This window comes from Hyperoodon ampullatus (assembly GCF_949752795.1).
Source record: "Hyperoodon ampullatus genome assembly, chromosome: 1".
Taxonomy (NCBI): domain Eukaryota; kingdom Metazoa; phylum Chordata; class Mammalia; order Artiodactyla; family Ziphiidae; genus Hyperoodon; species Hyperoodon ampullatus.
The window spans coordinates 203,816,513-203,842,395 of NC_136914.1; the positions used below are offsets into that span (position 1 = coordinate 203,816,513).

Consider the following 25,883-nt stretch of genomic DNA (forward strand, 5'->3'; position numbering starts at 1 on the left):
AAATCGAGGCACAAAATGCTTAAGTTGCTAGCCCAGTGGCAGAGCTCAGATTTAAAGTGGGTGTCAGCTGACTCCTAAGCCTGTGCTGAGAACGTCACCATCTTTTCAGGCTCTTGGCCTTCTAGCCTTCTCATGCCCCACCCCCCAAAACCTCTGCCCCTGCCCTGATGCCCCTTCTGGGAAGCCTCCGTCTGTCCAGGCCTCTCCCTCCCTATCTGTCTCTGAACCCTCCCTAAGCATCCAAGTCCAGGTGGAGGCCTGGCTCCCCATGGCTGCCTTCCCTGCCCACCTCTGGCCCCCAGGGGTCTGGCTCCCTCTCCAAGGCCCCCCCGCCCTCCTGGTCTGAGCATCTCCACTGGGCCTGCTTGACCATCTCATACTCCATGACTGACCCTGGTGCACTGGCCGGGCCCGCCCTCCCCTGAAGAGGACCTCAGGGGACAGGCCCCTCCACGCAGGCCCTCCTTAGAGCTTTAGCCAGAGCGGCCCTCAGGCCTTGAACAGACTTGACCACAGTTGTCTCCATTCTGCTTACAGAAACTCAGTGCTTAGGGACAAAAGGCCTGCAGTCCCGGAGCCCCAGGCCGCGGAGGGGTAGTGCTGGCCCACCTTCCCTGCAGGGGCCAGCTCTCTCCTCTGATCCCCTGCAGCACCACCAGGGGCTCCTCTGTCCTTAACAAGCACCTATTAGTGCCAGGCCCTGCCTTCACAGCACTGAGTAAGACAGGACCCATCCCTGCCCGGAGGAGGACAACAAACAACCAGATAAAGCCAATTGATAAACTGGGTTAAGAGCTGTGAAGAAAGGAATCAGGATGCTGAAGTGGAGAAAGAAAGGGAGGGCTCTCAGGAAGAGAATTAAGGGAGAGCCTGAGGGGCAGACGGAAAGGCAGAGGCCAGGGCTGAGGCAGGGGCAGGGGGGCGGGGGCAGGGACAAGGACCAGGCCTCCCCAGGCGCAGGCCACAGGGAAGCTCCAGGAAGACCTCCTAAGCACAGCGGAAAGCCCTGTGGGTGTCGGCTCAGACAGGCTTTTTGGAAAGCTCCCTCCCCTGCTATTTGGAGGTGGGCAGAGGAAGAACAGGATGGGGGGGAGGTCCCAGCAGCCCTGCCCTCAGGTGAGGATGCCCTATGGCTGGGAGCTCCTCGCAGGCTCCCCACAGGTTCCTTGGGAGATGGGGCCCTGGTCAGCCCCGGTCGCCCCCGGGGTAGCTGGTTGATAACCAGGCACCACTTCCGGCTGCCTTGCCTCCCTCACCTTCCCTCGCTCCCTCACTGGTATCTTCTCCCCAGTAAGCCGCCTGAGCTCAATTCTCTCCCCCAGATCTGCTTCTGGAGGATTCCGAAACAAGACACCATCTCTCCCTGTCCCTGGCATGAAGTGCCCCCCACCTGCCCACCAAGATTCTCCTGGCCACAACCCTGCACAGCGAGGGTGCCACCCAGACATGCCAGGTGACGGCCCATGTGGGATAACCGTGTCCTCTGGCTCCCGAGGCGCCTGCCTGAGGCGTCGGTGTCGGTGTCGCAGGGCTCTGTGGGCCTCATGGGTGCCCCCTCCTGCTTGGGGTGGGAGCCAGGGCACTCCCGGCTATTAACCTTGAATTCTTCAGCTTGGCAGGCGCAGCCTTCTCTAATCAGGAGCCTGCCTCTGCCTAATTGAATCAGACATGACCACAGCCCAGCTCCCACTTCCCCAGCCATTCAGAGCAGCCAGCAGCTGGCCCTTCCTCCCCGTCCCTCAGCCAGGCCCTCATTCAAGTCTCCATAAGGGCCTCCAGGTGTTCTTCTCTGCACCAGCACTCGGGATGCTCTGGAAATCAGCTGGGAGAGTTTCCGTGCTCTGGGAAGAGCACTGGGCTCTGAGTCAAAAAAAACTGGTGCAAATCCAGTTTCTCTGGGTGACCTCAGGCAAATCACCTTCCTCCTCTGGGCTGCAGAACCTGACACTGCAATGTGGCGGATGGGCTGGAGGGTGTCTGGGGAATGCTGGGCTCTGAAGGCTGGAACTGCGTGGATGCAGCCAGGATGGGAGAGGCTGTTTGATGGCTCCAGAAACTGCAAACCCCTGTAGCTGCAAGCTGAGCCGTGAGCGTTCTGTGGGCCTTGGGTAGCCAGGCCTCTGGCTTCTTCTCCAGCACGTTAGCCCCTCAACAATAGCGCTAGTGATAATAGGTCCCATTTATTCTGAGCTCGTGCCGTGCAGCATCTAAACACTTGCGAGCTTCATTGAGCAGGACAGGTAAGACCCAGGCTATCCCTCTGGACTGCCTGGGTTCTAGCCATCTCTGCCACGTAGCAGCTTTGCCAGTATGTGACCCCTCTGTTTCTTAGTGGCACAATCTGTAAATTGGGGAAAATAACTGTACCCACCTCACGGATGGACGCAAAAATTAAATGAGCTAAAACATGTTTGTTGCTTTCTGCTAAATCCCTGGGCTGCCTGGAACGTGCCCTGGTAGAAAGTTGGGCATCTTGTGGCTTGGCCCCTAGATCTGTTGCCTGCGCCCACTGGCCTTCCGAGTGGCGGAGCCCACTGTGTATGTACTTCCTGGGGGTGGGGATGGAGTTTAAGGTGGGCACCCAGTGGAACACTAGAATCAATAGGCAGGGAAGGTGCCCACTGAAATGGGTACCCTTGCCCCTCTGCCCTGGGCCCCCACTCAGCGGCCAGTCCACCTCAGAGCTGCACCAAGAAGGCCAGGCGGGCCTCACCCCTGGGCTATTGAGCAGTCTGTGCAAGGGCCAAAGCAGCTGCAGCTACGGGAAGGTCTAGAAATCAGAGCAGGACACGGGTGGGGGAAGAACTCAGTCCCCAGGAACACGGATTTCCTCTTCCCAGACAGGAGAAGAGGGAAGGGATGCTAGTGGGGCTCCTAAACCCTGGAGCCTGGGAAGGATTAAAGACCGCCCTCTGGGATCTTTTCAAGGTGATGGAAATTTTCTAAAACTGGATTGCGGATGGTTTCGCAACTCTGTAAATTTACTAATAATCGCTGGATTAACTGTATACTTAAAATGAGGGAATTCCTTATTATGTAAATTATACCCCCATCAGGCTGTTTGAAAAGCCAAATCTCCCTCCTGTCCTAAGCACTGGGGCAGGCCTCGCCCAAATAGCCTCCGGTAGCCAGAGCCTCACAGGCTGTGTGTCCTGGGTTGGGGGGCGGGCGTTCACATTGATTTCAGATCGCCCACGTGACAAGTGGACCACGTGTTAGAGAGGTTCGGTCTGGGGGTGGAGTCACAGCTACGCCCAAGGCCAAAGTCAGGTCTCAGTTTGGTAGGGGGGAAGGGAGACCAGCTTTTTTGGGTGCTCTCTGAACCAGCCTCACTGTGTCCGTCCTGAAAGGCGAGCCGGGCAGCCCCCTTCTCTGAGGTCTGATCCCACAGCAGGAGGCCCTCAGTGAACACGGGCTGGACTGGCCCTGGTGCTCCTGAGCCTTTCACCTTCTCACCTGGTGAAAAGCCTGGAGTCCCCTTAAAGAGTCCCCAAATGTGGAAAGTGCCCTCAACTGTACCTTCAGCTGCTTCCTACTGTGTGACTAGGGCAACCATGGGGTGCTGATTCTATTCAGCCTTATGGTCCGATGAAAGGTCCCACCTTGCCATCTGAAGCAAGTTCCCCTGGCCGTGGCCCCTGTGCTGCTCTTCATTACACACCCCTGTGTCGTTAGGGGGGTGCACACCTGGAGTTGGGAAGGGTTTGGATCCAGCCTCTGACACTTACTAGCTGAGAGGTCGCTCAACCAATCTGAGCCTGAGATTTCTCATCTGCAAAAAGGAGGCATGAACCTCACAGGATTATATGGATGGTTAAACAAGATAGATCATGCTCAAGTGTCCAGCACAGCTTCAGCCTAGTCTGCGACCGCCTGCCAGAATGCCGGCTGGTGTAATATCCAACGTTGCCACAAGGGGGAGCCAAACACACACGGATCCCATGAACTAAGGCGCCTGAACTGACCGGTGCCTACCCTCCAATCTACATTAAGACCCAATTTACCAGGGCCTGTGAAGGTGGGGAAGGGTCACGTGGTCTCCAGCACGCTTGCCTCTTTCACATCCGACTTGCTGTGAATGTCCTCCCTGCTCACAGCCCTCGGCCCCCACTCCAGACCCTGGCTGTTACATGCTTGGTCCAAAGACCCCCAAATTCTGTCCCCTCACCTGATGCCAAAGTGTGGAAGGGGTTAACGACTGTCCCAAATCACCAGCTGGACACTGGATGCCCCACGCCCATCTCCTCTGGCCCAGCTCAAGCCAACCCTCTCGCTCTCCAGGCAGACAGACTTTCTTACAATTCCTTGAAACTGCCCCAGTCCTGGCTCCTGTGCTCCGCCGCTTCCCACAGCAGCGGGCCAGGCCCTGTCTGTGCCATCTCCCAGCTCAGACCACAAGCTCCCCAGGGGGCAGGGCTGAGCCTCGCCCACTTCTGTGGCCCTGTGCCTCACACCAGGAAGATGATGAAAAATGCTTGAGTGGACCAATGCTTCCCGCCCGATGCCACCAGAGGAGACCGGTCTACAGGGCTGAAGACCTGGGTCTGAGGTTCAGCTCCGCCACGGACTCCCTGTGGAGGGGCAGCTAGCCAGGGGACTGGTTACAACACAGCGGCAGTAATTACAAGGCAGGGGAACGAAGATTCCCCTCAAACAGGACCTAATTGTGGAGCAGGCCTCCGGGGCTCTGTCGGGGGCGCACTCCCCTAGCTGGAGCCTCCAAAGGATGCCACTGCCCTGGGAGCAAGGGAGTGGGCACGTGGGGCCTCGGGCACCTGCACACCAGGACCATCCTCCCGGGGCTGAAGTTTCAGGGAGACACAGAAAGCACAAGCCTGAGAAAATAACTGGGACCTCCACCCCCACCCCTCCCAGTACCAGGATACCCTTCCCCACCCTGCTGCCTCCTTTCCATCCCGGCTTTGAGAGCTGAAAGTCCTGTGCCAGGACTGAACACAGAGGAACCCTCCCAACCTGGATGTGGCCTGCACACGCGCTTGCTCTGGGCCTCCCGCCGGCTTGCCCACCCAGCACAACAGCTGGGCCTGCGGAAGTCCTCGTTCCCTGGAGCTGACGCCCCTTTCAGGTGGGTTGGACACAGCTTCCTGTGGCCCCCTTCCTCTCACCTGCCCACCCAGGTTAAAGGGGGCCATGGCGGGGGGTTGGGCAAGGGCTTCTGTGCTGTTCCAGCCCCCAGCCTCCTGTGGATCCACAGTCCCTAGGTCCAGCTGGCTCTCTCAGCCAACAGCATAAAGAGGCTATTTGTGCCGCTGCCAGTGGCAGAGGGGCTGGAAGGACAGAACGGCCCATGTCCCTGGCCAGACGGGTGGTGGTAGGGGCCTGCCGGGTGCGGTGAGCCGTCCCACTGACGAGGGTCGGACCAAGGCTCAGCAAAGCAGGAAGCGGGTGGGTGGGCTGCCCACTCCAATTCCCAAGCCACCCGTCCCTCGGGGAGTGCCAGGAACAGGGATGCCTCAGAGGTCCTGAGAGCCAGTGGGGTGCCTGGTGGTGGAGGGGGCAGCTTCACCCCCCAGTCGGCACCCAACCCTGGCGAGCCATCCCGGAGCGGAGAGGGGCTCAGGAAAGGTCAGCCCAGCTCCTGTCTTCAGCTTGACTCGATTCCATTCCCCTAGTCTTTTCTGAGTGGCCACCGTGCACCCAGGAGGGGTGAAGAAGAAAGGGGGAGAAGAAGAGAAAGTTCCCATTTACTGAGCCTCTGTGACGGCCAGGCACCCTCGAGGCATTTACAGGCATCAGTGTCCTGAACCTCACAACTATCCTGCCAAGAGGGTACTGTTGGCCTCTTTTACAGAGATTTCAGCGGTGAAGTGACTCATTCAAGGCCACAAGCAGAGCCGGGTGTCCTGACTGTTGTCTCTGGAGTGAGTTTAATTCAATTCAAAATTTCCACCTAGTAGTGGTAGCCTTGAGCCCTGAGTTTGTCAGCCTACCGGGTCCCTGGCACATAGTAGATGCTCCATGAATACCTGCTGGGTGAAGGCCGAAGCAGAGATGCTCTCCAGGGCTCTTCCCAGGACCTTCTATTTGCTGCCCAGAGAAGCAGAAGGGAGGGAAGAAGAGAGTAACCTGCCTCAGCACCTACTAAGTGCTCCACACACAGCCTCTACTTCATTCTCCTCGGTGCCGGGCAGGTAGGTGTGACTTATGGAGAAGGTCACGCTGCTGTCAGCAGAAGCCTGGATGCTGAGATCCAGAGTCAGGCTCCTGAGCAGGCCTGACCTGGAGTTTGGCCAGGATCGAGGCTGTGGGAGCTCCTGGAGGAGGCTCCCCAAATTCTCGGGGCTATCCTGGCTGCACGGCCGCGCCCATGCCCCGTCTTCCTGCTGGGTCCCGCGGCAGGGCTGGCAACATCCCCTCTGTCCTCCTGGACTCTGCTTTCCCCCAGGGAGGGCAGCCCCAGCCTCCACTCCCTTCAGAAGCATCACTGGGGAGGGAGTCTGGGAGACCTTGTAAAGAGCGCCTGTTCTGGGAGGTCTGACCTCATACCACCCCAGCCCCAGAACAGCTGCCTGTGCTCTGCCCGGGGCCTCCGTCTCTGGAAGCCTCGCTCAGCACTCTCCGCATCAGCCGCTGGGCCACCTTCACGAGGCCCAGGCCCAGATCCAAACCTGGCTCTCCGCCTGGATCAGGTAGGACAGCCTCCCTCTCTCGCTGGCCTGCCCGGGCATGGACACGGCGGTGGCAGGGGTGTGGACCCCGGGCCAGATGGAAGCTGGCCATTGGGACAGGCTGGGGCAGGGATGGGTGGTCCCTCTGAACATTGGGCCATTGTTTTCGGCCACAACAGAGGGTGGCTCTGTGGCCCTGGGGCTGAGGAACAAAAACCTGTTTAGCAAGGCCCTGTTCCTCCCGTGCAATTTCGAGAATTTAACCAGGATCTGGCTGGCTTCAGCGGGAAGAAATGGGCCAAGGGGACAGGACCAGGCCTAGAGCCGAGAGGGGCGGCAGGGAGTGGAGACCCTCAGTTGCTATGTGAGCCCACTCTGCGCTGCAGGTGTGTGTATGGGCCCTGCTGGCCGTGAGCTCCCAGGCGGGTGAGCCAGCGGCAGGTCCACGAGTGGGAGGTGATGGAGAGGGGCACCTCCGCCAGCCCTGGCCTGTTTTTCCCCTCTGCGACATGGGGGCCAAGTGCGTGTGTGCCCACCTGCCCACGGGCTCGGGCCGAGCGCAGAGGCCCACCAATGTCAGGCGGCGGCGAAAGGAGGCTGCAGTGCCCACAAGTGGCAGAGCTGTTGTGGCGCGGGGGGTCTCTTGCCGCGGTTCCCCCCGCCCAGGACTGCCACGATGACGACAGCGAGCCTGGCCTTGGGCAGTGCTGACCACGTGCTGGGTCTGTTCTGTGCCGTCCACGCACCATCCTCCCAACAGCCCTTGGCAGCAGGCGCTTTCGTTATTCACACTCTACAGATACGGAAACCGAGGCACAGAGGGGCCAGGGAGCCCAGACCACCTAACTCCAGAGGGGTCGAGGATGCTGTTCACTCTGAAACCCTGACAGCAGGCAGTGCAATTTTTAATCTTGTTAAACGGCCCCAACCTGGGTTCAGTCAATGCTTATCAGGTGCCAGGCCCTGGGGGGCCAGAGATGTGGGCCCCCGTGGTGGGGAGAGACCATAAGCAGTGTGGTTGGTGCCATGGCCAGGGCTACGGGCTCTGGAGAGGCTTGCTGGAAAGCCTGAGGGCTGAGTAGGACTCGGGCCGGGGTGGGTGGGCAGAGGGGACAGGAGCGCTCCACGTGGAGGAAACGGCTGGGCCTGGGCGTGGAGGCTGGCGACAGCCGGCTGCAGCCCTGTGCAGGCACCTAAGGATGAGGGTGGTGTCCGTGGGCCAGGAGGCTGGAGAGATGAGAAGGCCGGTCTCAGGCCCTCGGGCCTCATGGGGCTGCACCTCCCCTAACCCTTCTCTGAGGAACGGGCATCCTGCGGGGGTGGTGCTGAGGACAGGGCTCCTGGAGGGCCCTCTGAGAACCTTTAGGTTCACTGTTTCAATGATGCAAATTTAAACTGGAACTAAAAGAGGCATTTGCTGGGTCACGTGGTTGACTGGCGTCCTGCCCGGCAGCCTGAGCTCCCATTTCCATCACTCTCATCACAGGGGAATCAGAGCTGAGGGACCGGCTGCTCGGGGGCTCCTTGTGGAAGCCAGGCCAGGGGACGCCTGCCTCCCTGGTCCAGTGGTCCAGGATGTGGGTCTCAAGCCCTCAAACACGGGTAAGCCAGGGAGAGCTGGGCCAGCAGGTGTGGCCCCAGGACCGGGTGGGTCATGTGCATAGGCCAGGGGGTCACCTTGGGTGCTGCAGGGGTGCTGGGTGTGGCCTGCACGAGGCCAGGCTTATCTGCTTGTCAGAATTGACGCTCAGGACCGCCCAGGACTTGTCCTGCGCTGAATCCCATTGAGTTCCAGGGATGTGTCCTTATTCCCCTCCTTCCGGAGCTGGTGATCAGGGCTCTCTCCACCCCAAGCCAGCCTCACGGCTGCCCCAGAATCCACACAGAAGAGGCTAGGATGCGTCATCCCCAGCTTCTCTTGCTCGCCCCCTGCTAGCTGGGTGACCTCCGGGGAGCCACTTCATCTCTCCGAACGGTCACATCACGGCCTACCGCCTGTGGGGGACTAACAGAAAGCCTGAATGACGTCAGTCATCCATCCGGCAAATCTCCCGAGTGCCTGCTCTGGGCACTAGGATTACGGTTGTGATCCGAACACGTACGAGTTCCTGCTCTCCCAGACCGACATAACATGGGAGGGAACAGGTCACATGGGAGGTGGTGATAAGTTCCGTGAAGGAAGATGAAGCCAGGACGGGGAGAGCCAGTGCTGGGGATTTTAAACAGGGAGGCCAGCCAGGCACAGGCAGCTCTTTGGGTCAAGGCTGCAAGGGGGTGAGGGGCCAGGCTGGGGCTCTCCTGGGGAGGGGCGAAGTGTTCCAGGCGGAGGGAAGAGCCAGTGCGAAGCCCTCAAGGCAGAACGTGGCTGGAAGGTGTGAGAAGCGGCTGGAGCAGAGGCAGGAGGTGCCACCAGGGGCAACAGGAGGGGCAGGAGGAAGGGCCTCGACTCTGAGCCACCAGGGAGGCCCGCGGGATTTCGAGCAGAGGAGGGACATGATCTGACCTATATGTTTAAAAGATGATTCCTTCCCCTGTGTTGAGAAGGGACCGTAGCGTGCGAGGGCAGAGGCAGGGAGACCAGTCAGGCCAGAATCCAGGGGTGAGACGAGGCTCGGCCCCCCTGGGGTAATAGCAGGGAGGTGGCGAGCTGTGGGCAGGGTCTGAACAAGCCGAAGGTGGCGCACACAGGACGTGCTGACGAGCTGCTTGGAGGGGTGTGAAGGAAAGAGGCGACTCTAGAATAATGCCAGCATTCGGGGCCTGAGCCAGGGGCCCCAGGAGAGCTCAGCGCTGCTCCCACACGGCAGCAGTACCCGTCGGCCAGTAGTTCAAGGAGGGGAGGGCAGGGCCCTCGAGCAGCCTTCCTGGGGCGGCTGCCTGAGGAGGCGAAACCACCAAGGCTGCAGTGCCAGGCTCACCAAACGTCTCTGTAAAGAACAACCTTTCTGTGCAGGGACGGTGGTCTAGCGCAGCCACCAGCAGCCCAGAGGTGGGCCCCGCCCTCCACCCACAGAAGCCAGTGAGCGGTCTGGGATCAAAGCCGAGGGGCCGGGCCTGTGGCAGGCCTTGTCTTCCCTGCAAGATGGAAAGGGCCACGGTCCCCCCACCCCAGCCCCCGTGAGCGCTCAGAGGTCCCGCAGCAGCACACTTGAAAGGGGCCAGGGTTATCTGCAAAATTCCAGTTAAATCCACAGGCTTTGATAATTTGATAAGCCACTCCACAGTCGCCCCAGAGTCAAAATAACGCTGTTCCTCGATCCTGTGTTTATGTTTCAGGATGGAGGGGGGAGGTGTTCGGTGGCCTGGGACAGAGCCCTGAGAGGGAGGGGCTGCAGGCACTTGGGTGACAGAGGGTCAGCCCGTCAGCCCAGGTCACCCATGGGTCTGGGCTCTGTGGCGAGCACACTCTGCATGGAACACAGGTCTCTCTTGGCAGGTTCTGGAGGCTGAGAGGGGCCAGGGCGGAGAAGCCCTTTGGAACTGTGTGGCCACAGCTGACCCCACCTCCTGAGCCTCAGGCCCGTCTCATGCTGGAGAGGTTCCTATTCTCAGGCCATCTCTTGCCAGATGAGATGTGAACTGGCCCAGGTGTGTGGTACCACCTCAAGAAAGAGGCAGATAACCCCTGTGGCCATGGTGACTCAGAGGCTAAATGCTTTATGACTCCTCCCTGCAAAAGCCAGGCTGTGATCTGCAGGGCTGGAGCACGCACAGGGCCACATTCCATTCCGTTCCACAACCTCCCACGAACAAAACTGCTGTGTGCTTCCAATGGGCCAATAGCATTGGCCGGGTTATCTCAGTGCACATGTCGTCTCTGTAAGCCCTCTGGACCGCTCCAGGAGTCCTGCATTCTCTCTTTTCAGGCACGGGGACACAGAAAGGCAGAGAGGCTGGGCAAATGATCAGAGATCACAGAGCCTTGAGTGGTGGGCCTGGACCCCAGAGCCTGCCCCGCAAAGCCATGCCTGCTGCCTCACCAACACACAACTGTCTCCCCGAGCCTGGTTTCCACCTTCCTCGAGGGCCTTCCACGGATGGGCAAGAGGCTAACCTACTGCTACTGGTGCTCAGGTCAACAGGTGAAATAGGTCCAACTTATTTAGCTGCCTGGCAGAGAGCGGGTTTAGAGGCACGAACCAAAGGCATGGTCAGTTGCTTTTGTGGTGATGCACCTGGTATTTCACCCACCAGCAGCAATTCTTCTCCCCTCCTCTGGGCACACGATCATGTGTGACTCCAACGACAACCCGCCTGGGGAGGGGCATCTCCCCTCTCCCCGTGGAAGGAAGGAGAACAAGAGGCTCTGAGAGGCCATCACAGCTGGGGAGTGGCAGGGCTAGGTGGACCCGGCACACTGCTGCCATTCTCAAGAGCCTTCCTCTGCCTTGGGAGAGTGAGGAAGGCTGGGGTGGGAACACAGAGGAGGGGGGACAGAGAGGATGCACTGAGAGGTGTCAGGACCGCAGTCCTGGTCCCCTGATTCCTCCCCAAACCAGGGAGGGTGGGCAGATGTGCAAAGAGTACCGGCCTCTGGAACCAGAAAAATCTGGGTTCAAGTCCTGGCTCCAGCTGTGAACCTGTTTCCTCATCTGTAACATGGGGACAAGAACATGTAACTCCCGGTGCAAGCCTCTCTCACAAGCCTGATGCATGGTAGGTACAGTGAGAGTGATGTTTTTCCCGCTGGTGAGAACACACATTTGTATCTCATTTTGTTGTTTACAAAGCTCTTGCCCAGCCCATGAGTCATCTAAGTTTCCAAGACAATCCCTGGAGGTAGCAAGATCACGGATTAATCACTCTTCCCTTTTTTACAGATGAGAAAGAGAAGGGGAAGGTACCTGAGTGTAGCCAGTCGTGTGCCTGAGTGTAGCCAGTAAGCAGCAGAGTTGGGGTGTGAGCTCAACACCACACCTCCCACTCCCTGTGGCTTTCAATTGCTCTATACTGTGAACCACATTGTGATGAGTTTCTGATGGTTCACAGCGTTTGCTTATTTCTTTTTTTTTTTTTTTTTTTTTTTTTTTTTTTTTTTTTTTTTTTTTTTTTTGTGGTATGCGGGCCTCTCACTGTTGTGGCCTCTCCCGTTGCGGAGCACAGGCTCCGGATGCGCAGGCTCAGCAGCCATGGCTCACGGGCCCAGCCGCTCCGCGGCATATGGGATCCTCCCAGACCGGGGCACGAACCCGTATCCCCTGCATCGGCAGGCGGACTCTCAACCACTGCGCCACCAGGGAGGCCCGCGTTTGCTTATTTCTTAATCCTTTGGTAGCCAGTAAAGGAGATGGCTTTTGTTGGGCCAGATGAGCCTCTGAGCCGAGTAATGCTTTCCTCCCCCGGAGGGCCTAGGCCACTTTAGGCTCTTAGTCTTACAGCATGGGTGAAAAGAGAAGGGCTCCTTTGGGCAGGACTGCCATGTATGGGTGTGCAGATTGTGCGCTCTACTACCTCTATGGGCGCCGTTCACAGAGAGTGCACCGTTCACAACGGCGCCCCTGGAGCTGTGCAACACACCCTTGTCTGTAGGCTTTCTCCTCCCCATCACCCAATGGCCTCCTGTCTCTCCCCACCTGACCCAGACAATTCCTCTGTACTGTTCTTTCCCTTCCTTCTGTAGTACCCATCCCATCTGCCTCTCTCTTGTCCACTCTGGCACTTTGAGATTTCAGGGGAACAGATGTATGGAGTGAGGTAATCCATCTGCATCCCCTTCAGTCCTCTCCCCCAACCCTCTCCCCTACTCGACCCTCTTCCCTGGCTGCCTTCTTCTGCTCATCAGCCCCTGGATTTTCCTCTCCATTGAGAAGCTACTCTGGGGAGTGTGGGTGAGGGTAGCGTTCTGAGCAAGAGAAGGTAGCCATGAGGATGGAGTTTGGGCATGTGTGTGAGAGACCAGCAAGACCAGGTAGGTCGTCTTGACCACCAGGCCCAGAGTACACTGCTTCCAGAGAGGAAAAAAGACATGCTTGGCGCCCCATTTCTCCCCAACATGGAAAATCAGCCAGCCCTGGGTTCAACTCTCATGGGTTCAAGATTTGGGTTCATTCAAGTCACATGCCTGTCACATACCCAACCAGCTGCATGACTTCGGGACAATTCATCTAACTTCACGCCCCTCAGTTTCCTCCTCTGTAAACCGGGCTACGTTAGTCTGTTGGATTGGGTTGGCCAAAAAGTTCATTCGGGCTTTTCTGTAAGATGTTGTGGAAAAACCCAAACAAACTTTTTTGGCCAGCCCAGTAAAATGCTACAGGTAAAAGCCATTGAGTAAACACTCTGTGCACACTCATCGTTGTTTTTGATGATGATTATAAGATCTGTTGCAGCAGCCCAGGACCACTGGGTTATTCAGCAGGTGAGGTTCACCTGGGCAGCACGCGCCCTCCTGGTTCTGCGTTTCAGCTGGGAGCTTGGTAGCGTCAACGATTAAGAGCAATGACTGCTAACCCTGGGCATCTGAACTGCATGACCATTATATTTTCTGTTATCTCATCTGCTCCTGACAATAACCTGTGAACTATAAAGAGTTTGCAGGAAAACCTGCTCCCCAGATGCAAAGATACCCTCCCTTGCCAGCTCTGGGGTCAAGAGAAATGAGGAACAAGCCTTGGCAACAGGAGTCTGGGGAAGATGGTCCGCCTTTCTTTGGTGCATCTTTGCTTAGCCTCGTTGGCCTTGCCAGCTCTCCCCCCAAGCACACGGAAGAGGCTTGAGCTACCACTTACTCTTTCGGGGGGTTGACATCCTCCGGTCGGGCCTCAAAGAACCGAAAGACTTCATCACACTGTGAAATATGGGGTGGCAGCCGGACAAGTGCCTGTGGAAAGACAGGAAGAAAGGGCATTAGGCCTGATGAAACTGGGAACAGGAAAACCAAAAGCAGGGCCAGCTTGGGCCAACAGTGATGGGGGAGGCACGAGGACTGTGCCGAGGAAGACACAATCAATCAGCTACCCACCCACCCAACCAGACAACTAATCAAGGAATTAACTAATCAGCTAACTAATGAAACAACTCTCCATCTGTCCATCCACCCATCCCTCCCATCAACTAACCGACCACCCAGTTAATGAACTAACCAACCAGTCAACTAATAAAATAACTTATTGGTCAACCAATCAACTTTTCAACCATCCAGCCAACAATTCAACCAACCAACTATCTATCTAGCCAGTTAACCAACTAAACAACCAGCCAAACAAGTGAAAAAAAGGGGGGAGGCCATTAAACCCTAGGTCTCAGGGCCCTCAAGAATGAATTATTCTGCATGAACCCTGAAAGAATTCTCTCTTGCCCACAGAATAAGTCCAAGATCCTTAGCCTGACAATCCAAGGTCTTTTCCTCCTGGCCTCGTCTCCCGTTAGCCACACCCCAGCTGCACCAGATATCCACAGTCCCTAAATACTCACTGCATGATTATTTAATGACAAGCTGATAATTCTATCAAGGACAACAGGGTGCTATGGCAGAGTCTGATAGGACCTGGGAAGATTGGGAAAGGAGGTGGTTTTAGGAAAGTCTCTTTCAAGCTGAGTCCTGAGGGTGGGTAAGAATTAACTGGTCAAGGTGAGGGCGGGGGCCGGACCAAGCATGGTGGTTCTAGGAGCTGAATGAGGTTGGTGTGGCCTGGTCTAGCAGGGCCTTGCTTAGGCCAAGCTGAGCTGAGCCTGAGGAGCAGAATAAACTGAAGGGTGTGGAAAGGCTTCTTAGAAGAATGGGCACGAGCTCGGCCAGAGGGGTGTGCAGGATTCAGACAGGCGGGAGGAGGTGAGCGTCCTGAGCGGGATAACTGTGCAGTCAGGGGTGAGGGCCAGCTGTGAGCCTGCCTCCAGGAGGGGTGAGATTGCGCCGCTGGAAAGGGAGGGATGAGGGCCAGAGGTGATCAGTTTCCCGCTGTGCACCAGCACGGACTCCACACCTTGCAGCCTGGGCACGTGGACCACTGTCTCAGCTCAGTGCAGCGTGGAGCGGTGGGGAGAGGGTTGATCCTTTAGTCCAGACAGACAGGGGAGGTCACCGTCAAAGCAGGGCTGGGGAACGAGGCCAAGGGAACGCTGGGCTAGAGCCAGGAGAAGGAAGAGGCAAACCCTGGGCTACAAAAGTGTGAGGAGGAACTGCCGATAAGGAGGCTCCGGGGCGGTGGTCAGACGGGGGCCCGTCTCGAGCCTGTGCCTCTCCAGGCCCCCTGCACCAGGGCTGCTTCAGGTGCAGTGACCCGACCTGGCAGCTCCCCTGTGCCAACCGTGCTGGGCCTCCATGAGTGTGGCCACCTGGAGCCTCACGATGGTCCTTGTGAGGGCAGATCTCATTCCCGTGTTACTGAGGAGACAGAGGGGTCAGGGAGGCCGCGTGGCCTGCACACGGGTGGGAAAGACCCTGCTAGAAGGGAAGCTCCATGCGGGCAGAGACTTTAGTCTGTTCTGTTGACTGCTATGTCCCCAGATCCTAGAAGAGTGTCTGGCACTCAGTAAGCATTTGTTAAAAATGAATGAATGAATAGGGCTTCCCTGGTGGCGCAGTGCTTGAGAGTCCGCCTGCCGATGCAGGGGACACGGGTTCGTGTCCCGGTCCAGGAAGATCCCACATGCCACGGAGCAGCTGGGCCCCGTGAGCCATGGCCACTGAGCCTGCGCATCCGGAGCCTGTGCTCCGCAACGGGAGAGGCCACAACAGTGAGAGGCCCGCGTACCGCAAAAAAAAAAAAGAATGAATGCATAAGCGTTTGGTGTGCAGAACCACTGTCCAGTAGTGGTGGGACATGATAATGGGGCAAAAAAAGCACATGTGGTCTTGGGTTGCATTGATAGAAGTACAGTGTTGAGGAAGGGGCAGTGATCACTTCTTCTCTGAGCTGCTCAGGTAACAATTTAAGTGTGGCATTGAGCACGACGGCCCTTCCCGAAGCCACACCCACACCTGGGCAAGATGGGACAAGACCTGACCTTAGTAGGTAAGACACACTGTGTAACTCCCTGCTGTTCCTTCCAGAGCCTGGGGCTTTCCAAGGGTCTCCAACAGATCCCATCCCCATGACCAGGAGAGAGATAAAAAAAGAAAGGAAATTAACATTCAGTGAGCAAATACCACGTGTCAGTCACTTTCTTCGGCTCCCGGACTCTCCAACCATCCAACAAGCATGGAGCTTTCAGCGTGTGCCCTGGTGGTACAGGCATGAGCCAGATGCAGCCCCTGCCCTCACAAGTGCACATCTGATGATGTGCTGTCCAATTCTGTCCTGGAGGTACCCATCATTGCTCCCATTTATGGTGGGGACGCTGAGGCTCCTGGGGGGGTGAAGCCCCAACTAAAGTGGCAGAATGAAATCCTGTGCTCGACGTAGGCTGGGTGGAACTTACCCCCAGAGTGTTCAAGTTTTCATTTAACGCACATGGTATGTGCTGTTTTCTCCCCCAGGAGAGAAGGGCAAAAGGACAGAAAAAGTGAGGAAGAAGAGAGAAAGAGAGAGACAGAGACAAAGAGATGGAGGGAGGGAGAGAAAGACAGAGAGAGACAGAGACACAGATGGAGGGAGAGAGACAGAGACAAAGAGATGGAGGGAGGGAGAGAAAGACAGAGAGAGACAGAGACACAGATGGAGGGAGAGAGAGGCAGAGACAAAGAGATGGAGGGAGGGAGAGAAAGACAGAGAGAGACAGAGACACAGATGGAGGGAGAGAGAGGCAGAGACAAAGAGATGGAGGGAGGGAGAGAAAGACAGAGAGAGACAGAGACACAGATGGAGGGAGAGAGAGGCAGAGACAGAGAGATGGAGGGAGGGAGAGAAAGACAGAGAGAGACAGAGACACAGATGGAGGGAGAGAGACAGAGACAGAGAGATGGAGGGAGGGAGAGAAAGACAGAGAGAGACAGAGACACAGATGGAGGGAGAGAGAGGCAGAGACAGAGAGATGGAGGGAGGGAGAGAAAGACAGAGAGAGACAGAGACACAGATGGAGGGAGAGAGACAGAGACAAAGAGATGGAGGGAGGGAGAGAAAGACAGAGAGAGACAGAGACACAGATGGAGGGAGAGAGACAGAAACAAAGAGATGGAGGGAGGGAAAGACAGAGAGAGACAGAGACACAGATGGAGGGAGAGAGAGGCAGAGACAGAGAGATGGAGGGAGGGAGAGAAAGACAGAGAGAGACAGAGACACAGATGGAGGGAGAGAGAGGCAGAGACAGAGAGATGGAGGGAGGGAGAGAAAGACAGAGAGAGACAGAGACACAGATGGAGGGAGAGAGACAGAGACAAAGAGATGGAGGGAGGGAAAGACAGAGAGAGACAGAGACACAGATGGAGGGAGAGAGAGGCAGAGACAGAGAGATGGAGGGAGGGAGAGAAAGACAGAGAGACAGAGACACAGATGGAGGGAGAGAGAGGCAGAGACGGAGAGATGGAGGGAGGGAGAGACAGACAGAGAGAGACAGAGACACAGATGGAGGGAGAGAGAGGCAGAGACGGAGAGAGAGATGGAAAGAGAGAGAGAGACAGATGGAGTGAGACAGAGACAGAGAGATAGAAGCAGAGAGAGATAGAGACAAAGAGAGAAACAGACAGATATACAGAGAGATGGAGAGGGACAGGGAGCCTGAGAGGGAGAGGGAGAGACATACAGAGAGGGACAGAGAGAAGCGGGGCTCAGGCAAGTGCAGAGAGCAAGGGCTGCTGGCAGGAAGCAGGAGGGTGGCAGGAGGGAGCACTAATGGGCCGGGATGGGCAGGAGGCAGGAAGGGTTACCAGGGGCCCAAGCTGTGTGCAGAGTCACTGCCAGGGCGACCTCCGTGACCGGCAGGAGGCGGGGTCGGGGAGGGGGGGAGCGGGGCAGGCGCCCTCCCACTTAGGCGCAGAGCTGCTGGCCAGCTCCCCCCACGCTGCAGCAGCGGTGAACACAGGGGCTCTTCATGCCGACAGAGACCGGCATTCCGGGGGCAGAAGACGCGTGGGCTGGAAGGGCCTCAGACAAAGAGGCCTTTTGGGCGAACCGCTGCAGCATCTTTATTTAACAGGGAGCCCCGAGGGGAGCCGCGTTGAGGGCTCGTCCTGATTTCAGGCTGACAAGAGGCTCTTGGCTCAGAGCAGCTTCCAACAGAGCTGCCGCCAAACCCAGCTCTGGCCAAAATCATTTGGCAGGAGAGCTGGGTGCTGAGCCGTCAGTCCCCACGGCCTGGGCTGGCAATGACAGCCAGAGCCGGGGAACCCCCAAACCTAGCTATTCTTGGAGGAGCAGGTAGCGACCAATACATGGGCACCTTCAGGGCCACCACCGCCGGCTCAGGCCTAAAACTCTGCCATTGGACGTTCAGGATGTATGCCATGGGGTGGTTAAGTCAGGGCTAGGCAGATGGGAGTTTGAGTCCTAGGTCTACCGTTAACAGGCTGTGTGATGCTGAATGCCTTGCTTGCCCTCTCTGAGCTCAGTACGATAGATCTCATATGGCACCTATCTTTTAGGAGATTCAATGAGATCATGAATAGGAGAAGCCTAACGCAGTGCCTGGCACTGAGTAAACAGTAAAATTTAGTTATACTATTGTCTTCATTATCATTATGTTTTGGGTGAAAGCAGTGAGGTATACTAGAAAGAATGGGAGTCAGGAGACTTCAGTTCTACAGTAGGTCCAATTCTGCCGTTATATACTTGCTCCATGACCTTGGGCAGCCACCTCACCTCTCTGGTTGTTGTTTCTTCTAGGATAAAATAGACTAGCTTCAGAATCTCAAACCGTGTCTCATAGAACACCTGTTTGATGAGATCAAATGAGTTCTGTGGGCACATGTGAAATGGTGCCTTGTAGATCCCCATCTTGGTCTTGGTGGGCATCATGTTCATTAGCACAGCAAAGGCTCTGAGAAGTCCTGCAGGCAAGAAACCTACAGAGCTGTGTTCAGGCCAGTACTTAATAATAACGACATCCTGGGAATTTGACTCATTTAATCATCACATTAACTCTAAGAGATGAGTATGACTATGATTCTAGTTTAACAGAAGAAGAGACGAAAGCACAGAGAGGTTAAATCATTTCTCAAGGCCATACAGCTAATAAGTGGCGAGATTTTGAATGAGGTGCCTGAGTCCAGAGCCTATGCTCTGTCTGATCTGCAGCTCTGTACTTCCGCCAGCATTACCCACGAGTCTCTGACTGTGGAGCTGGTTTTCCAAACAATTCCTATTGACAGCCCATGCAACACAGCTAGGCAAATCCAGGCCAGAGACATTCTGAAGTTTCTTCCAGCTCTAACAGTCAATGGCTCCAGGACTGCAAACAGCACCCCTATCAGTGAATTCAGTGTCCAGTCTATCACCAGCCCGGTCTTTGCAAGTACAGCAGTGGCATGGGAGGGGGCCCCAGGCAGACTGTGCTCAGACCCTCTGCTTCGAAATGATCTCCCTCCAACGAAGCCCACCATGCTGGGTTATGTCTATCCCAGGACAAAAAGCAAAGTTCTGCATTGGTCAAAGCAACTGGGGGTGTCCTGCTCTTTTCACAGGATCAAACATTGTCCTATTTTTAGCAGCATCATTTTGGTTTCTAATCAATGGGAATCTTAGAGCAAAAGCCCAGTGACTCTGGGTGGGGTAGGGGTATGTGGTGGGGGGTGAATGGGCTGAGGGGGCTAAAGTCCCAACCATTTGGCCTCCACTCTCACCCCCGGGGCTGCTTCTCACCTGCTCCGGACTATTCCTCTTAGATCAGCATCTAGGAAGCTGGGGGCTCACCGAACTTTTATAAATCAGAGTATTTCAAACACATGAGTTCTCTTTTTGAAGGATCTAAGCAGCAAATTCTTCTATAATGGAAATAGTGCTTAATTCGCAATTGCAGTTTAAGGCATTTCACAAGGGAGCCTAGTAATTGGGGCCTTGGGGACATGTCACCCTCCTTGGAGGTTTCCTCTGCTTGTGTGCGGATCTTTGCATTGTGTCGTCAGATACTGCCTGGCCTCCCGCGTGGGACCAGGCTTCCTGCTTGTTAGTGAAGACACAAAGATAACAGATGGGGCCTTCAAGGAGCTCTTGGTCTGGAGAAGATGGACACACAGAAATTACCCTGCTATGGAGGGTAAGTGTGCAGCATGGAGGCATGCACGGAGTATTCTGGACAGCAGGTGTGGCCGGTTTCCTCCGGGGAGGTGGAAGGCTTCTGGGAGGGGCATTGTGGGAGCCAAATGCATCCCAAGGAAAGGGATTAGCACAGGCCAAGGGGTGGAAGTCTAAGGGAGTCTGGCTAGCTGGGGGTGGCTGCACTTCTGCAGACTGGGCTGCAGCACGGGAGCTGAGGCTGAAGCAGCCCATGGAACAACCCCACAGATGGCCGGGATCAGCCAGTCAGAGGTTCTTGTGGGGTCGATGAGGCTCCTCTGAAAGCCTTTAAGTAGAAAATGGACACAATCAGCTTTATCCCAGGCTGGAAATGCTTTCTTCCTGGGTCTATCTGGACCAGAGGAGATGGAGAGATTCTGCCACCTGGGTTTCCTCCGAGCACCAGACCGCTCAGGAGGCATGAACGCGTCAGTCTTGGCTCTCTGCCTCAGTCTCCCCCATTAGCAACACATCTGGCCCAGGCCTGCCTTAGAACAAGGGGCACAAGAACAAAGTTACTCTCCCCGTATCTAGGACCGAGCATGCCAGGGAGCCCTGGTGCTTCTTTTTTTTTTTTTTGCGGTATGCGGGCCTCTCATTGTTGTGGCCTCTCCCGTTGCGGAGCACGGGCTCTGGACACACAGGCTCAGCGGCCATGGCTCACGGGCCCAGCCGCTCCGCGGCATGTGGGATCCTCCCAGACCGGGGCACGAACCTGCGTCCCCTGCATCGGCAGGCGGACTCTCAACCACTGCACCACCAGGGAAGCCCCCCTGGTGCTTCTTAAAGGCGTCTGTTTTTGTTGCAACATGAACCTTTTTCTTTATTAAGGTGAGAGACAATGATGGGCTATGGTGGAAAACTCCCATGGTGGGAGGGAGAACGGCTGGGGCTAAGAACCTCCACGAAGTAATAGCCAAAGTTTTCGAATATGGGAAGTGGGGCTAAAAATTAATGAGTCTGGGAGATGCAGAGGGTGGGAAGGGGAGATCCTTACCCCTTCAGGGCTGACATCCTTGTTAGGCTTGGAGTCCCTCCCGCAGACTAACTCCAGCCAACCCCTCATCCCACCTACAAAGAGAGCCTTTGATTCTGAAAGCAAGTCTCTCGTGGACAGCAGAATAATAGAAGTGAGCTCGGCTTTTTGGGTAACAAAAAAATTCTAGCTCCACCCACCAGGAAATGGAGACTTGTATAAACGTTGTTACATGGCGGAGGGTATGCTGATTATTCTCAAACACTCTTTCTCACTGCCCCCTACCCCTGGATATTTATTTTATCCCATAGACAAACACGGCAAACATGTATTTCACATGCAGGAATGGGGTAGATGGAGTCATTTATGGGGTAGATTGTTTGTCCGAGCCCCTAAAGTATAGCTCACACTTGTTAGTGAGATGGAAGTCTTCAAATTGTTGAGACCACAGAACCATTAAATATTAACCGCATAACCATGTTGCCCATTAAATTAATTTATGGAGTTACAGAAAAGCGTTTGGAACCCTTCTTGATAGACACCGGCCCTCAAGAGCCACATAAAACAATCACCTGGCTGGCGCTTGGTAAACTTTCCGTGACGCTCATCCAATCTGCTCCGTATATGTTTAAAATTAACACTGAGATCTGGGCTGTGACGCTGCCATGAGACAGCGGGACTGGCTGGCCGGCGAGGGCAGGGAGCCCGAAGTCTGGGAGGGTCCGCTGCACGGTCAGACTTTCTATATCTGAGTCCTGGCAGAGGAGCTGGCTACTCCGTGCACAAAGCCGGTTTCACAATTTTGGGTGCGTTTGAATCCCCAGCAAATCCCAGACTTGGAGCCCATACCTGTCCAGCAGGTCCAAGGAAGATTCTGGCCAGCCCAGCAGAGATGCATGGGCAGGGTCCTGGAAATAAAACTCCAGAGGTTCCAAGCAGTGTGTCCGAGGACAGGTAGAGACAAGGGAGGGCTGGCCATGGGGTGGACTGAACATGGCCCTGACCATGAAGTTGGCTGTGGGGGGCAGTGATGCTGCGTGAAAGGTTGGATCCTGGGTGGCACAGACTGGACTGGTGGGCGGCGGGGCTGTGAAGTGCAATGCTGGGCGGCAGTGACCGTGGACTGCAGCTGAACTTATCCCTAATGACCATTCCAAGGTTATTCCAAGGTCTCAGACAATTAGACCACAGATCCCAGCTTTCTAGTTCAGCAGAATTAAAGGTCACTTCTGTACTGCCCTGCCCCCTCTGCCATTCTCAGAGTAAATTATAGCCTGCAAGCTGCCTGGCTGCTTGGTGAACCCATGACATTGCTCCTTGTTGCCTGGCTCTGAGCAGTTCTCATTTGTGCTAATCAGGTTAGGAGGCCCCTCCCCTTGCAGACCCCACTTAAATGGCTCCCCAGCCACCAGGAGCACCACTGGGGCTCCGGAGCCCTCATCCCGAATCAAGAGTCCTGTTCAAAGCCTGATCCCAGGAGATAAGATGTTATCAGTTTCCTGCTCCAGACGACCCAGAAGACGGCATTTCCACAGAGTCCAACTGCAGATGCCTTGGGCTCCACCAGCTCAGGGAGGCCAAGGCTGATGTGAACCATAAATCGCAGCTGCAAGAGGCTCCCCCCTGCCCTTCGCCCCTCCTCCATTAGCTTTGCCAATTTGTTTAATAACTGCTTGGGAAAGGAATAAAGAGAAATAAAAGCTCAGGCTGCAGCCATCAATTTAACTAGAGACGGCAAATGCCCTTTAAAGAGAAAAATGAATATTGATCTGAAGAAGAGAAGCTTCTACCTTCAGGAAATTCGTCATCGGGGCATCCTTTTACATTAAGGCAGAAAACGTGACCAAGTATGATCTGCATAGCCATGAAATCCAAACTTGGGTTAATGAAGAGTATTTGGCAGTGCTTGTCTCCCCATAGTCTTGGGAACACCAGTTACGAAATTGAGCAACTTGGTTCTTATTTAAACAGTTTATTGACAAGCATAATGATTCCAAATGATAAAATATTTGTGCAGAAAGGAACCTTATGGTAATAACTCCATGTCGGGACAGAACATTTCAGAAGTTACAAACACGGTGACATATATTCTCCTGCTCAACCCCTTGCATGAACCCTGTGAGACAGTTATTTTTACCCTCGTTTTACAGATCAGGAAGCTGGGGCTCAGAGAGGTAAAGCAACTTGCCAAGGTCACACAGCTAGTTGGTGGAGCGCTGGGATTTGACCCCAGCTCTTCTCAGTCTAATACCAGCACTCACAACAAAGCATTCCCCACTTGCTTCTCCTCAAGATTCTTGAGTCAGACTCCACAGTAGTTTTCACTTAACTAGGAAATTCCATCTCCATTAAAGCCAGTGGTGCCCAGTGGTAACACTAAATTGTTTACGCCTTGTAATAATAATAACAAAAAGCTAGCGTCCACTGAATGTTTCCTCTGTGCAGACACTATGTGCTGCTGCCTTATGCCTGTCAGGTCACTGCATCCTCATGACCACCCTCTGAGGAGGTACTACTCTCCTTCCCGTTGTACGGATGTGGAAACTGAGGCTCCGGGAAGTTCAGTAACTTGCCCAAGTTCACAAAGCCAGCAGGGTTTCAAACCCAGGCGGTCTGGCCATCTGGAGGCCACGTGCCAAGGCCACTAAAGTGGGAGCCTCTCATCCTCACTGCAGGGGCCCCAGGGGGTCCCAGGCTCCAGACAAAGTGGAAAGACAAACAGGCTCTGCTTCATGACCCTGCAGTTGCTGCCAGTCTGCTCTTCAGCACTGACTGTTCTAATGCATGTACATGCATGTGCCTGCGCGCGCGTGTGTGTGGTGAGCATTTGCATCTATAAAGATGTATACACGAATATTTGTATCTATCAAGACTTCTGTGAATAAACAAATATGCATTTTGGATGCTACTGAACTCAGGAATGATTCCAAAAATGTCCCAAAGGGAATTCAAAGAAGAGTTCTCCTGTATCCAGCAAAATGCCACACACAGAATCCCTTCAGCAGCGGCCCCTTCACAGAGCTCCCAAGCCGGTGGAAGTGATTTAAAGGAGTGATTTGTAAACACGGACCCATCATAAAAGGAACAGAGGCTTCAGCTGTGACCCTGGCGGTCCTCATGCCCCAGAGGCGGCTTAGTCACGGGGTGACCCCTCCCCGAGGGACACCCCCACCCACCCTTCTGGCCAGGAGACGCCAGGCCTCAGGATGCATCTGCTAGACCACAGCAGAGGGTTTTGTACAGACAACCTTCCTTCACAGATGGATAGACTCTCTGGCAGATGGACCACCCCCTCCCCTGCCCCAGACACACTCTTACCCGGCAGTACTCATCGATGGGCTTCAGCCTCTTCACAGCTACGTCCCGGATGTGGCTTCTCCGGAAGAGGATTTTGCCTGGAAGAGAGATGCTCGTGAGCTGGGTGACTCTGGGTAAAGCTGCCATAGGGACCTGGGACGCTATCCTTTCATTCCCTCTCCCTCGGCTTCTCAGCATCTTAGCTGGCCACCAAACACCACCACCTCTGCCTGTTGCCAAGGAACAAGAGAGGAGTGGTCACCTCTCCCCAGGGGGCAGGAGGTGCCCCAGGCTGAGGGCCCAGGACTTCTGGGGCAGACGAGGAGCCCCGGAGGCTGCCATCTTGGCCAAATCACCTTGTCTGGGTCTAAAGACAGAATCCATGCCCTGATGTGGATGCACATCTCAAGTGACCTCGCAAATAAATATAAAGGATGGCCCAACCCACCCCTGTGTTTTGTTTCCAGGCCCATCCCTCCTTGAGAAATCGGCATTCATTCCTGCCGGCCTGAAAGGAATTCCTATTCTTAGTTAAGTTGGGTGGCTATTTCCAGGGCAGGCTCAGGCCAATACAAGGGAGCATGGCTGCCCCAGCCTGATTGGCCTCCAGCCATACAGGCCCCTGCAGCTGGGCTGGTGTACCCCTCTACAGGTATGGGCAAGGCTTATGGAAAATGCCAGCCCCCAAGCTTTCCCAGGAGGCTCTTCTGAACCAGCCAGATTCAATTATAACAAATAGATCAAAGCATAGTCCTTTTACAATTGGTTAAATTTAAAATCTGAACTCCTTGGTCTGACATTCAATGCCTAACACAGCTGATGTTTCTGTGCCCAGTGGCCACCAATGTCTAGGCCAATGCCTCCTTTTTAGAAACTTGATTGCCGAGCTGGGAGTAATCACCCTCTTTCCAGAACACCCACACATTTTGTCCATTCCTAAGACACTCAACACATTCTGACGTGTATTACAAACATTTGTGAGCCCCTTCCACCAGAAGCCTGTCTGTCTCATCTTAGGGCCCACGGAGCACAGCACGTGGTGAGGTACTCACCTCACAGCTAAAACAGGCATCTATTGTCCAAGACCACCCATTCCCCTCTGGAGAGCCTCCCTCATCCATTCCCTTGTGGGTTCAAATGGGGCCGACCACACCCCCTGGCAACAGTGGTATGCATGTGACCCAGCGTAGCCACCCAGAGTCACAGCAATGGGCTCAGAGATGGGCAGGGGACCCGATCTGGGCCAACGAGGGTCAGCCCTGAGACTTCTGCGGGTGTCCTCTTCCTCCCATAGTTTTCTCCTACAGCTGCTAAGCTGGCAGGATGAAAGCCTGGAGCTCCTAGTGACCCCCTTTCTTATTGCCTAAGAAGGAAACCAACCAAGAGAAAGGATATGAACCTGGCACAGAGTAGGTGCTCAATAAATGTTTCTTCTCTCTTCTTCTTCCTTCTTTTTCTTTTTTTTTTTTTTTTGGCTGCCCCATTCAGCTTGTGGGAACTTAGTTCCCTGACCACAGATTGAACCCGCGCCCTCGGCAGTGAAAGCGCAGAGCCCTAACCACTGGACCACCAGGGAATTCCTTCAATAAATGTTTCTTGAATGATTGAAAAGCAGAGCTGAGAGATGGTGGAGGGCAGATGCCTTTGACATCATTTGAGCAGCTGGATGTAGTTGTTCCTGAACCCAGGGTCTACCTGGTACTTTCCACTTATATAAAATAATACAAATTTTTTTTATTGAAACTTGTTGGAGATGGATTTTCATCACTTGCATTAATGGAGTCCTAAATGAGATGACTCCCATTGCAAGTGAACAAATATGTAGACTGCATGTTAATCTACTTAAGCTTCTTCTATCAAGGTCCAAGTGAAGTGCTAAGCATTGCCTTGGTT

The 25,883-nt window shown here is 55.1% G+C and overlaps 1 protein-coding gene across 3 annotated transcripts in view; it reads right to left on the minus strand.

Moving 5' to 3' along the window:
* The window catches only part of SH3PXD2A (SH3 and PX domains 2A), a gene marked incomplete at its 5' end in the record, with an annotated part of 237,019 nt that overhangs the window by 92,478 nt on the left and 118,658 nt on the right, over positions 1-25,883 (minus strand). For all 3 annotated transcript variants that reach the window (XM_079715283.1, XM_079715284.1, XM_079715282.1), the window contains 2 exons: positions 13,358-13,449; positions 24,012-24,088. In XM_079715283.1, coding sequence (XP_079571409.1) covers positions 13,358-13,449; positions 24,012-24,088 — 169 coding nt within the window. The remainder of the gene's footprint in view (positions 1-13,357; positions 13,450-24,011; positions 24,089-25,883) is intronic.